The sequence below is a fragment of the Somniosus microcephalus genome, chromosome 8 (genome assembly GCF_052327205.1).
Source record: "Somniosus microcephalus isolate GS21.2 chromosome 8, FLI_Smic_1.0, whole genome shotgun sequence".
In the NCBI taxonomy this organism is placed as follows: domain Eukaryota; kingdom Metazoa; phylum Chordata; class Chondrichthyes; order Squaliformes; family Somniosidae; genus Somniosus; species Somniosus microcephalus.
Window position 1 is genome coordinate 44,431,078 of NC_140994.1, and position 14,278 is coordinate 44,445,355.

Here is a 14,278-nt window from a genome sequence, read left to right on the forward strand (position 1 = left end):
AAACAAGGTGCAAAGATTAGTAACAAGTTGAATAAAGGAAAATAAATAAAGATGCTTACTATGGAGGTAAAAGGACTGAGAGAAAAAGGTTTGAGGAAATGTTATATACCAATATGACAGAACAGAAAAAGGAAGAATTGTATACAAATGAAATCTGTGTGTGTTCAGGTTAGGGAATTTTTTTGTGATTTTTTTTTTTAAATGGTATCTTTAATTCCCTTTGTCAACAAGCATTCAAGAATCCAGCACCAAGGTGTTGGACTCCCAACTGGGATACTAGTTAGAGTCCCCTGTGTGAAAAATGTATGTTTAGGAACAAAGAAAGGTAGTTCAACTCATTCCAGTTGAAGTCCTTTTTTTCTGAACTTATGTTCCAGACAGACTAACCTGGACCAGTGCCAAGTGTGTATCCTTCTTCCCTAATCAGCAACTTATCTGTTTCCTTCTTTAAAGATTGTGTAGTCGTGTTTAGTAGCATATATTCCATGAGCTTACAAAGTTACATGAGAAAAAGAAGTCGTCATGTCCTGCTTGTGGCTTCCTAAGCTTCTAATTATGACCCCTGCCTCCACTTCCTGTAGAGGACCAATGTCCCAGTCTCAACCAGGGACTAACGCACAGAAGGAAAACGACCTTGACAGAAATCCTTTCCTTCTCTGTTTAAACATGGTTAGTAATTTGCCTAAGAAGCAGCATTGATGCATCTGTAGAGATTTTGTGTAAGGACAACATTAGGAAAACATAGAGTGGAAAGGGAATGAACATTAAAAACAGTTCATTGTTAAGACATTGGCCTAGAAATTCGGTATAGCCACGTTTGGGGCGCTAGTCCTGGCGATGCGCAAAGTTTAGCGCCAGGCGCAATTTAGTGCCACCTAGCACGATATTGGGTTGCAGCGCCCCTAAAGGTGATTGTGGCGCTAAATCAGGCACTACACGCTACCCTTAAGGCGCTAACCAGGCAGCGCAACCCAATTTCGCGGCGGCGGGGCACAGCGAGGGTGCTGTCAATAATCACTTTCCCTGAGACACACTGGCGCCGGCCAGCTCTTAAAGGGGCAGGTCAATTGGCATCACCAGACACACTCGCTGCCTTGTAGGCCTTCAAAGCGGTGGGAGCCTACCTGTGGCGCACCAGCCTAGCAAGACATGGAAAGGGTGAGGCAGAGGGCGGAACACCTCACTGATGGGGCATTGGATGCTTTGATTGGTGCAGTGGAATCAAGGCCAAGGAAGATGGTCGGAATGTGATTTATGTTTTGGACAGTCTCCCGGGTGTGAGAGGCAGTTATGTGTCAGTGTATTCGTTTTGCTTTCTGTTGCCATAGCTTTCTCATGTTTGAAGGAACCACATTTTGTGTAATGAAACACTTTCTTCATTTACAATGGCCATGCCTTCTATTTACATGCATCTTGCCCTTCACAGGCTTGGGGGTATCAGACCGGTTCCATTCCTGTTCTTGGAATGGCAGCAAGCATTCCGAGAGAGGGACCTAGAAGCTACTTCTGATCAGCCTCTGACACGCAGCCTGAGAAGAGCCGCTCGCGTAGAAGTTCAGGCCAGCAGGCATCTTCTCAGCCACCGACAGAGGTGTCCTGCACCTTATGAGGCTGCAGATCTGGCTGAAGCAGCTGGCACAGCTCAGTCACCACCTCCTTTCTAAATCGCAGCCTTCTGACACACTGCTCCTCCGGCATGTTCATGTCGGAAAACTGCTGTCAGAAAACCCTGCCAGCGAAGGTCTGCTGTGGCGATGTCTGTTGACCCTCCTCCGTCTGGCCATGCCCGCCCCCCTCTCCCAGCGTCTCAGTGCCCTTTCCAGATGATTCAGCAGCAGGACGTTCCCCTCCAATGCAGCCCCCATAATATAAGTGCCCACAGGAAGGTTCCCCATTGTCAAGGCTCACCAACAGCAAGGTGATGGTCAGAAGGCTGAAGATCGTCTGCCTGCGCTGGCTCAGTGGTCAAATGGCTCTCAGTGTGCAGCTCAGCAACTCTTTGTAGCTCTCGAGGAAGCTGTGCTCCAAAAATGGCTGCCGCTTTTAAACCACACCAGTCCCCTTTAAATAACACTCTTCCAGCCCAAGAGTGACTTGGTAAGGTCCAGGTAAGCTGTCACTATTAGCGCCAGGCGCTACGGAGGGGGGCGCCACTGAATTTCCGGTCCGGGGCGCCCAAAAGGCGTTGCACACTCAAATGACGTCATAATCAGCCTGCGCCCATGAGCGGGCGCTAAGATTTAGCGCCGGCGCTAAATGCATGCTCAATATGGGGCGAGGCGCTAGGCGCCTTGCGCCTGCCCGGAAATTGGCTAGCGCCCCACTTCTCGGTCTCTTTAGGCGTTAATCGGTGGCGCTAACAACCGAATTTCTCCCCCATTAACTCATAAATCAAAGGTTTCACAAGAAAACTAGGTGAGAATGTCAAGTTTATTTCAGGTACGTTAGGATGCTGTAACACAAGTAAAACTGCTAATATGCCGGTTTTATTACTGTATAAAATGGTTTGGAACATATGGACATGACTGGGCAATCGATTGGTGTTGGTTGATTATAAATGAAATATGTAAGTAAGCAAATAAAAACAGAAAATGCTGGAAACACTCAGCAGGTCAGGCAGCATCTGTGGAGAGAGAAACAGAGTTAAAGTAACCATGTTTCTCTCTCCACAGATGCTGCCTGGCCTGCTGAGTATTTCCAGCATTTTCTGTTTTTATTTCAGATTTCCAACATCCGCAGTATTTTGCTTGTGTTTTATGTAAGTAAGTAGCATATCACAGAATCACAGAAACCCCACAGTGCAGATAGAGGCCAATTTGGCCCATCGAGCCTGCACCGACACATATCCCACCCGATCCCCGTAGCCCCTACACCAACACATATCCCACCCTATCCCTGTAACCCCACGTATTTAATCCCCCTAACACGAAGGGTCAATTTATCATAGCCAATCAACCTAACCCGCACATCTTTGGACTGTGGGGGGAAACCGGAGCACCCGGAGAAAACCCACGCAAACACAGGGAGAATGTGCAAACTCCACACAGACAGTCGCCCGAGGCCAGATTCGAACCCGGGTCTCTGGCGCTGTGAGGCAACAGTGCTAACCACTATGCCACCGTGCTGCCCTAGTCAGGGTGTTTTTCACTATACTCTTTAGTAATACTATAGTACTAAGCTTGAGGCAAATTCACGGTACTAACTGGTTTTCTAATGAGAGTGTACACGCAAGAAGAGTAATATGAAATATTGCAATATGAAATATTGGGGTAAATTTTAACCCCCAAAAACAGGTGGGTTGGGGTTGGGTCAGAAGTTAAAACTTTTAAAATCTCAAACCCGACCCCAACCCGCCCACTTCCGGGTTTAATGGAGGAGGGACAAGGGGCGAGCAGCCAACCCGCTGCCAGGAGTCGGGTTGGCAATTTAAATATTTTAATGAGGCTGGCAGCCTCTGATTTAACCTGCTTTTAACAGTGGCTGGCTGGGTTTCCCAGGCCTCAGGAAACCCAGCAGCTGAAGGGAGGCGAGGACAACTCCGGGAAGAATGTAAGTGTCTTTACAGGACTGCTTCCCCCCGATCCCCCAAGCTCCCCCCCCCGCCATCAGACCCCACTATACAATGGGTATAGACTGGGTATTGTGCAATGAGAAGGGACTTATCACCAATCTTCTTGTACGAGGCCCCTTGGGTCAGAGCGATCATAATATGATCGAGCTCTCAGTCGAGATGGAGAGTGAGGAAATTGAATCAGAGACTAAGGTCCAGAACTTAAATAAAGGGAATTACGAGGGTATGAGACGGGAATTGGGTAAGATTGATTGGGTGGTGTTTCTGGGGGGATTGACAGTGGATAGACAATGGCAAGCATTCAAAGATAGAATGGAAGAATTCCAGAACATGTTTATACCGGTTTGGCATAAAAATAAACCTAAAAAGGTGACTCAACCGTGGATAACGAGGGAAATTAGGGACAGCATAAAATCAAAAAAAAGGGCATATCAACTGGCAAAAAAAAGCACCAGACCGGGAGATTGGGGGCAGTACAGGATACAGCAGAAGAGGACAAAGGGATTAATCAGGAAGGGGAAAATAGAATACGAAAGTAAACTTGCAGCAAAAATAAAGACAGACTGCAAAAGCTTTTATCGGTATATCAGGAGGAAAAGACTGGTAAAATCCCAAGTCGGTCCCCTGCAGTCCGATTCGGGAGAATATATAATGGAGAATAAGGAAATGGCAGACCAATTAAACTCATACTTTGGTTCTGTATTCACAAAGGAGGACACAAATAACCTCCCAGGAATATCGGCAAACATAGGGACTAATGAGAGGGAGGAGCTGACAGAAATTAGTATCTCTAGGGATATGGTGTTGGGTAAGTTGAGGGGACTGAAGGCCGACAAATCCCCGGGGCCTGATAAACTACATCCTAGGGTACTTAAGGAGGTGGCCCTGGAGATAGCAGATGCTCTAAGGATCATCTTCCGGAACTCCATTGACTCGGGAACAGTACCCGTGGATTGGAGGGTAGCTAATGTTACCCCAATATTTAAAAAGGGGGGTAGAGAGAAAGCAGGGAATTATAGACCAGTAAGCCTTACATCGGTTGTGGGCAAAATGCTAGAGTCCATTATTAAGGATAAAATAGCGGAGCACTTGACAAATGGGGAAAGGATCGGACAGAGTCAACATGGATTTACAAAGGGTAAATCGTGTTTGACTAATCTGCTGGAATTTTTTGAGGAAGTAACTGGTAAAATAGATGGGGGAGAGCCAGTGGATGTGGTGTACCTTGACTTCCAGAAAGCCTTCGATAAGGTTCCACACAAAAGATTGTCATGCAAAATTAAGGCTCATGGGATTGGGGGCAAAGTATTAACGTGGATAGAGAACTGGCTGGCGGATAGAAAACAGAGAGTTGGAATAAACGGCTCGTTTTCAGAGTGGCAGGCAGTGACCAGCGGGGTGCCGCAAGGATCTGTCCTGGGACCCCAGCTGTTCACAATATATATAAATGATCTGGATCAGGGAATTGGATGCAATATTTCCAAATTCGCTGACGACACTAAACTAGGAGGAGGGGTGGGCTCTGATGAGGATGTCAGGAGGCTACAGTGCGATTTGGACAGGTTGGGGGAATGGGCGGATACGTGGCAGATGCACTATAATGTGGATAAATGCGAGGTTATCCACTTTGGGGGTAAAAACAGGAGGGTAGATTATTATCTAAATGGCAATAGATTGGAAGATGGGGAAGTGCAGAGGGACCTGGGTGTTCTTGTGCACCAGTCACTGAAGGAGAGCATGCAGGTGCAACAGGCGATTAAGAAGGCAAATGGTATGTTGGCCTTCATATCAAGGGGGTTCGAGTATAGGAATAGGGATACCTTACTACAGCTGTACAAGGTGCTGGTGAGACCGCATCTGGAGTATTGTGTACAGTTTTGGTCGCCCCATCTGCGGAAGGATGTTCTTGCCATGGAAAGAGTGCAACGGCGATTCACCAGGCTGATACCTGGAATGGCGGGAATGACCTACGAAGAGAGATTAAATAGTTTGGGCTTGTACTCACTGGAGTTTAGAAGATTGAGAGGGGATCTCATCGAAACATATAAAATTATGGCAGGCCTGGACAGGCTGAATTCAGAGAGAATGTTTCCAATGGCCAGGGAGCACAGAACCAGGGGCCACAGTCTAAAAATAGCAGGCAAATCATTTAAAACAGAGATGAGGAAGAATTTCTTCACTCAAAGAGTGGTGAGCCTGTGGAATTCCCTGCCACAGAGGGCTGTGAAGGCTAATTCAATAAATATTTTCAAGAGAGAATTGGATATATTTCTGAAGGCTAAGGGGATTAAGGGTTACGGAGAAAAGGCGGGGACGGGGTACTGAACTGGTAAGATCAGCTATGATCTCAGACGAGGATCAGCCATGATCTCATTGAATGGCGGAGCAGGCTCGAAGGGCCGAATGGCCTACTCCTGTTCCTATCTCTATGTTACAATGGCCCCCGGGGTCAGGGATCGGATCTACAGGAAACTCTTTGGTATCCGACACCGACGGGACCGGCGTGTTGCCGGTTGATCAAAAATTCCAGATGACTGAGAGGGTTATCTACCGAGGCTATTTTTAACAAAGAAAAATTAGAAGTATCAAGAAATGTGCAGTATACAGTAATTGGGTACTCACCTACAGAATGTTGTGTTAAATGGATGGTGGAAGATTCTTGATTAAATACAGTACTGCCAGTTGAGGGTAATGCAATGCAATGACTACCAGCAACATGGGAGACACACAGTACCCCTGTAAAATGGCGGATCAGAAGAGACTACTGGCAGCGCGGGAGAGTCAGACTCCTGTTACAGGGGTACTGAGGTGTTCCGACTTCCGACAGCGCCAAGAAGCCGAGTAGTGGCAGTTTGGAGAACTACCCCCACTGACTAACTCGGCCACCGTGGGAGACTCGGACTCGGCAACATTGCCAGTTATTGAGGTGCTGTTTTCGGAGTGAGAATTTTGCCGGTTAATAGAGAATTCCGCCGGTTAATAGAGAATTCCGGATATTTAGGTGCCGTTTAAATGAGAGTTTCTTGCACTTGCTCCTGCGGCCTGCTCCGGGGTCCTCCCCGCCCGACTGGAAGCCAAGCCTGTCAATCAGATTGATGTCCCGGCAGGGACTTCTGCGTTTCCTGTCCTTCCACTTTGTGCCAAAACTTCTGTCTTTGAAGTCCATCTCCTGTGCTACCAGAACATGAGCTCATGCTGAAGCCCCACAGTCTCATCTTGTACCACTGGCTGAAGCTTTGTCCATATCACAATCTGATGAAATACCAACCACTTTTCAACAGTTGATTACATGTTAATAAAATGCCCTAAAGTCTGAGAACCACAAAAGCGATATTAACTTCAACTAATCACCTCTTTATATATATATATATATATATTAAAAAAAAGACAGAAATGTGATAGCTGAGATGACCCTCCCACCACGGGACGGTGTTGTGATAGGGCGGGGTTGCTGCTCACCCCTCTGACATCGCTGGAACTCTGACCTGATTTCAAGCAGGATTGTGGAGCAGAATCCTGTCCAACATTTATTGCCCATCCCTAGTTGCCCTTGAGAAGGTGGTAGTGGGCCTTCTTCTTGAACTGCTGCAGTCCGTGTGATGAAGGTATTCCTATAATGCTGTTGGGTAGGGAGTTCCAGGACTTTGACCCAGCATGATGAAGGAACAGCGATATATTTCCAAGTTGGGATGGTGTGTGACTTGGAGGTGGTGGTGTTCCCATGTACCTGCTGCCCTTGTCCTTCTAGGTGGTGGAGGACGCACATCTGGGAGGTGCTGTCGAAGCTTTGGTGAGTTATTATAGTAGATAATAGACACTGCAGCCACGGTGCGCTGGTGGTGGAGGAAGTGAATGTTTAAGGTGGTGGATGGGCTGCTGATCAAGCGGACTGCTTTGTCCTGGATGGGGACGAGCTTCTTGAGGGTTGTTGCAGCTGCACCCATTCAGGCAAGTGGAGAGTATTTCATCACACTCCTGACTTGTGCCTTGTAGATGGTGGAGAGTCTTTGGGGAGTCAGGAGATGAGCCACCCGCTGCAGAATACCCAGCTTCTGACTTGCTGTAGTAGCCACAGCATTTATGTGGCTGGTCCAGTTGAGTTTTTGGTCAATGGCAATCCCCAGGATATTGATGGTTGGGGGTTTCGACAACTATGTCATTCAATCCCAAGGGGAGGTGGTTATGCTTGTCCCTATGATGCCATCAAGGTGAAAATGATGTATGTCCCTACCAGCCATTCTCCTTCCACAGTAATAGACAGCTCCTCTATACATTCAATCTATGGGCTGTTTTGCAGATATTTTTACGTAGTTGTTTTAAAGTTGCAGATGGTATGTCATAACTACATCTTCCCTATTTATAAAAATAATGTTACATAATGCATGTTGACAATATTTCACTTTTTACAGCAGAGATTGAGATCAGTGGTATGCATTTTATATATTTATCATGCTGACCTCTTCTTTTTGATCCCGCTTGTGCAAGAACAAAAGTGAGTCAGTACTGTAAGTATACAAATTGTGCATTACTGTCATCCTACTGAACTCCATAAATAAACTCTAAAGCCTGCACGTCTGCCAATGCACTTTATTATGGTTATGTTTATGTTAATGTATTACAAGCCAAATGTATGTTGAATGTTTAAATGTCTTAATCTAAATGTACACTCTCAGGAGCCGCAAGCCTACATTTCGTTGTACTGCACTTGTGCACTAACAATGACAATAAAAGTTGATTTGATTTGATTTGATTTGAAAGTATCTTCAAAATGAAATTCAGAGGAAACACAATTCTGTCACTGGTAGGCTTTAGTTCTTAATGGAAATGGAAAATATAAACAAACAATATAATAAAATGTTTGATATTTCTGCCGCATTTTTGACTTACTTTTATTATCAGACCATTTTTTTCATCATGTCCCAACGATTCATGATTGTGTTTCTAGACTGGTCATTAGCTGTAATTTGCACAGGTTGTAGAAGGAGACTTCACTCATTTATAAAAACAACAAACAACCAGGACAATAAATCTGATGAATCTGGGTTGAAATAGAATCATAGACTAATACAGCACAGAAGGAGGCCATCCGGCCCATCATGCCTGTGCTAGCTCTTTGAAAGAGATGTCCAATTAGTTTCACTCCTCTGCTCTTTCCCCATAGCCCTGCGATTTTTTCCTTTTCAAGTATATATCAAATTCCCTTTTGAAATAATGTCATAATCTTCAACAGCGCAGCTTATATAGTTTGGACATCATTCAGAATCTATATGGCTGTGTAACTGTGCCTTGACCTAATTTTATCACCTTTTGAGTTACAATACAGATACATTTTTCTAAATTATGGAAAACAAAAGGGATGTACTGGATAAATAATACATTAAAAGTGGCAATTCACTGCCAAAACCTACGAATTTTATGGACCCTAAATCACAAAAACAAGGGCCGAGATTTTGTGCAGGGAGCTGTTGTAACTCCAAAAGCATGCGGTGGAAACTTTTACGCAGACCACTCCGCTGGTTCCGCACTTGTCCCAGGCACTTCCACAATTTCCCACAAGGAGGCATAGAGTATATCTGCCCAAATATGGGCAAGTGTATTCAAACGCCATGCAAATGACAGAAAAACATCATACAGAATGGCCAGGCCTGAACTCCTGGGCCATGAACTCTTTGCAGTGGTACAAATCAAAGGGCAGCAGGTGCCCTCCAGTACCTGGCTTAAGTGACCATTAACCATACATGAGTTTTGACAGAGCATTAGTAGTCTGTTCAACTGCATGGCATCACAGCCAATCCCAATCCTGTCCTCATCCCACATCTACACATGCACACTTTAAAACAGAGGTCATTAGATAGCAAAATAACAACAGAAAATGCTGGAAAAACTCAGCAGGCCAGGCAGCATCCGTGGAGAAAGAAACAGAGTTAACGTTTCAGGTCGAAGATCCTTCGTTCTGACGAAAGGTCTTCAACCTGAAACATTAACTCTGTTTCTCTCTCCACGGATGCTGCCTGGCCTGCTGAGTTTTTCCAGCGTTTTCTGTTGTTATTTCAGATTTCCAGCATCTGCAGTATTTTGCTATTCATTAGATAGCAATTGGGTGCCGGAACCCTTGCTGATCTTTTCCAGGGACAGAGAGGCTAATTATAGCACCCTTACTGCTCTTCTACTGACACCGGCTAACTCACACCTCATTTTCTTGGTTTGTGTGGTTCAACTACTTACTGAATCAACTTGCTGAGCCATCGGAATAAATTGTTGTTGGATCTAGCTCTACAATCTACAGTGTGATGATTGACAGGTGGGAGGTTGACATGGTTACTTACTATTTGAATAACCCAGATACAAAATTGAATTTCATCCAAAATTTAATTTTACTACTTATTTTGGCGGCTACCATTGAATTCAATAACAATGGTGGAAAAATGTAACATTAAATGTTATCAGTTTAAAAAGACAATAAATTGCTCTCCCAGTTTTATTTCCCAAATATTAATTAATACTCATCATTTCTATGCCTCCACTGTAATAGTACACTGTTGTGAAATTGTTTAGCGTAAAACATAAAAGCACTTTCAAACACTAATATGCTTAAGGAAGCTCTGGTTGTTCTTGAATTTTTATAGTTAAGACTTGCAGCCAATGAACAGCAATCAAAATGGATGCTGTCCCTGAAAATGGAAGTCTTGAAATATGTATGCAGTATTTGACATATAATATTAATCTGCTTTAATTTAAATGCATCTCCCTGCAATATTGAATTTGGCAATAATGAATGATAAGGTCAACATTATTGGTAGGATACTGCGAGCAGAAAGTTAATTCAAGTACATGATTAATTGCAGACGGAGCAGGGTCAGTTTAATGAACGATCCATTCAGTAGAACAGCACTTCCATGGCCACCAGCTGATTGCCTAGTAACAGCGTTAACTGTAAGCTTTGGCTTGGCACATTGCGGACTGAACTGACTGCTGCAGTCTGCTGACATTCCGCTGACATGCTGCAGTTGTAACCGTATCCAGTTAGGCTGATTCTTTCTTTACTTAAACATTTTTTGTTTATTTTGATTAGCTAGCATTAGGGTCAAGCTACAAGATACTAGCTTGTCAACTGTACTTTTTCCAAAATGCAAATATTTTACTCAGCTCTCCCAAGTGTTTGTTTTTACAACTTACTCTCATCATTCAGATGCAAAGAAAGACAATTGTTGTGAATTTGAGTTTAAAGCATGATTAACATAAATTTTCAAAAGAAAATACAATACTGAAGTGCAACTACACAAGGGATGGTAATATTATTAGCTAAAACATGTCCTTCAGTAATAATAGGTCCACAGACTGATAGACCAAGAAAGCAGAATCATTCATACTCGGTCAATGCAAAGTCCTTTAACAACAATAGTAGATATCGTTACCTTAAACTCGAACGCCTATAAATTCAGCTGACAAAGCCACCAATATGGCAGGAAGGAAGCACGCGCACATTTTAAGCCAGAAGTGTGCCGCCTGCAATATTGAGAAAGGAGAATAATGGGCCAAACACCTGTTTGAGACCCCCACTGCAAGATTGGTTTGCCTGGTTGCACTCAGGAAGACCAGGCTGTGGGACCGCCTGTTACCAAGATGCATTTTTGAATTATACTGTACTTACCTGACGGAGGAGCTGGAATGTTCCTACCGACCCCACATTATACGAACGCAGGCCGCCATCACTCCTACTCCCTGATCATCACTACTCCGCCCCCCCTCCCCCCCTCCAATCGCCGCCGGTCCCAGATTGCTCCAACTTCTGACCCCCGCCGGACTCCGATCTGCCAATCGCCCCGTCTTCCAGTGCCCTGACCCCACCTCCTTGTCTTCATTTCCCCCAATCCTACATCCAATCTCCCGCCCCAGCCTCCGGTTCCCCCCCCCTCACTCATCCCCCCAATCTCCACTTACCTGATGTGACACTATCAGCGGCCCTCAGGTAAGATCTTTGTTGACTGTTCGCTGGCTGGCTGTTCGCGCCACGCCGTCTTGATGGAAATGAGGCCCGAGGCCCAATATCAGGGCCACCTCGGGCCTCACCATTCAAGTGTAGGGATTGTACCCTGCACTCCCCGTGCACCCAAAAATGAATTTCTACCCCAATATATCTTAAAAAATGTAAATACTCAATTGTAACAACTTGTAAAATGTCAGTCTCTTGTGGTATTGTATAGTGGAGAAGTCTATTTTGTAGCTCTCCCCCCTCCTGAAGGAAAGCACTATTGCTTGGTTTACATGTAATGAATTCTGCTTCAACTGTACAGTGTATGAATAAACTGGTCAAATATCGTTTTGTTAACTCAGTAGAATTCCCTTTATTTTTGATAGTTTCATTGGAAGTCAAATTAAAGAAACTTTACAGTGACTATCGGTACACAATTACTAGCAGCAACTGAAAGCATAGAATAAAAGGGCATTTTGTGGTGTAATGTGGGATTAAGTAGAATTCACCAGCATTTGACACCTGCTGGGTTTTAGTTGGTGATCCTCAATAACATTCACTTTTAAAGTATTATTCTAATCCACAGCTGTGAAAATAGAATCCATGTAATCTACATCTACATAAATCTGGATGACATCACAGAGAAATGTGCCAGGCAAGTACTTGAGCTGGACCAGTTTAAACCCAACCTGAACAGCAACAATGGAACAGAGGATAGTCTATCTGATGATGCTGTGTAACTCTTGTTCTTCTTAGAAAGAATTGTTCTTTCATATTTGTGAATGGCTAGAACAGTAATTCAGTCTCCACCAGTGCAATGTTCACTGTGTGTCTTATTGTTTTCTGCAGTGGCAATAGAACGCTGGTTACCAATCAACTTTTGATGAACTCATCATTACTGTTCAGGATGACCTCACTAGCTACCGAAGTGACCTAAAGCAAACCAATCCTTTGTATAATGTAGTATGGGACTCACAGAGACAAAGGTCTGAGGCTACACTTTTCTCTGTTCACATAACTGCAGTCATAATGTGTACACGGGATAAAAATAGGGAGGTGCTCTGGGAATGGCAACTGCTGGATTTGCAAAATTAATCACCATGTGTAATTTTTCAAAGTAACTTACCAATTTCCATCTAGTGTGCATATGTTGCCAACACCAAAATTTGTCTCTTTTTAGTACATTTATGTAATACAAAAAGGATTATTTTGTTCTGCACACTAAGGGCTGTATAATCCTCACGAGACTGACTTAAAGTCAAAACTGTAATCTTCAACTGTAGAATTGGGCATGATGTCTGCACTCAACCGTAGCTGGAGCATTCATAGCAAGAATGCTTGACTGAAATGTTGAAGTTCAGATTTATTAGGGCAAGACAGATTTACCGCAGAGTACCAATTCTGCCACGGTGGAAATGTTTGATTGATGATAAATAATATTGTTACATGTCTTAATCATCAAAAATAAAAGCAGCAGGGTCATTAAGATACATTGACTTGTCATCATGTTCATCAAAGGCAAATATAAAAATCAAAGCTGTAAATAAGTTTGAACTTTTATCTATAATGTCAATAAATTTTCAATATTACTTGGCATGTTTAACAGAATATTAGAATGTGTTGATTAATACTTATTTAAGTTGAAACTAATTTAAATTTAAATAGGACCATTACAGTTACAATATGTTTACCAGAAGCTACACATCATTAAGCAGAACATACTTATTGCCCTAGGCGTTACATATGCCATTAATTTGTAGCACAGACTATATTAGAACTACTCACTCATTTCTTTCAAGTTCAATGATCAACTGTTTGCCTTCAGCTTCAATTAGGAACTTGGCCCATGTAGGGTGGCTCTGTGGTAAAAATACAAAAATCATATGAAATGGTATTTAAGATGCATGGTGTAATTAGAACTCATTTGTATGTGTCTGGGATTGATTGAAGTAGCGCTTAGTCTATTCACCAGGTCCCTCTGTGGTTTCTATCCAGCTACGATGAAAGCTGGCACTGTATATGTTATAATCAGAGCAGCTTAGCTGATAACAGTGCATATGTGGGCAGAAGAATCCAGAACACGAGTGCTGGAAAAACTGGAAATGCTGAGTGAGTATAGTGAAGTGACTACAACATACCAGCATCTTAATTTACTCAAAGGTTGGAGGATCCCAGTTCAGAGTTTATGCCACTTCAGTGTTTACACTTGGAAGATGCCAACATAACAGTAGAAATCCCAGGAACCAAAAGAATGAGTCTATTTGTATGCTACTTTCATACTTCCTGTAGATTACATGCCCTCAAAACTCACAGCACTCAGTCCTCTTGCAGTGCAAAGGTTGAATTACTACATTTTGAATTCCCTTCGGCCCTTCAATGAGCAATGAAAATCTTGTTTCTTTCAATTCTTTGAAGACATAGCTGCTTCATGAATTTCATAATTTGAACCAATACTTATCACCATTCACCTTTGATGGCTTAGTCCATATTCATCTACCAACATTCTTGGTCTCACTTTCTCCTCTGGCTTCAAATAGATAGAACTTCTATAGATCAGTTTCTAAAGCTACCTCATAAAAATATTGTTTGCCTCTCAACAAATCTTACCTCTCCACAAAGGCCGAGTTAATCTAAGACGTGAATACTGATTCTATACCTGGGGAAGCACTTAACACTTCTCTTGAAATCTTGGACAATATACAAGAAAAACCTTGTTGTCTGATGGGTGATCCCTC

The 14,278-nt window shown here is 43.5% G+C and overlaps 1 protein-coding gene across 5 annotated transcripts in view; it reads right to left on the minus strand.

Moving 5' to 3' along the window:
* adam12a (ADAM metallopeptidase domain 12a) overlaps positions 1–14,278 on the minus strand; it is a 432,297-nt gene that overhangs the window by 354,323 nt on the left and 63,696 nt on the right. For all 5 annotated transcript variants that reach the window (XM_085994669.1, XM_085994672.1, XM_085994668.1 and 2 more), the window contains exon 3: positions 13,329–13,402. In XM_085994669.1, the coding sequence (XP_085850795.1) occupies positions 13,329–13,402 (74 nt within the window). The remainder of the gene's footprint in view (positions 1–13,328; positions 13,403–14,278) is intronic.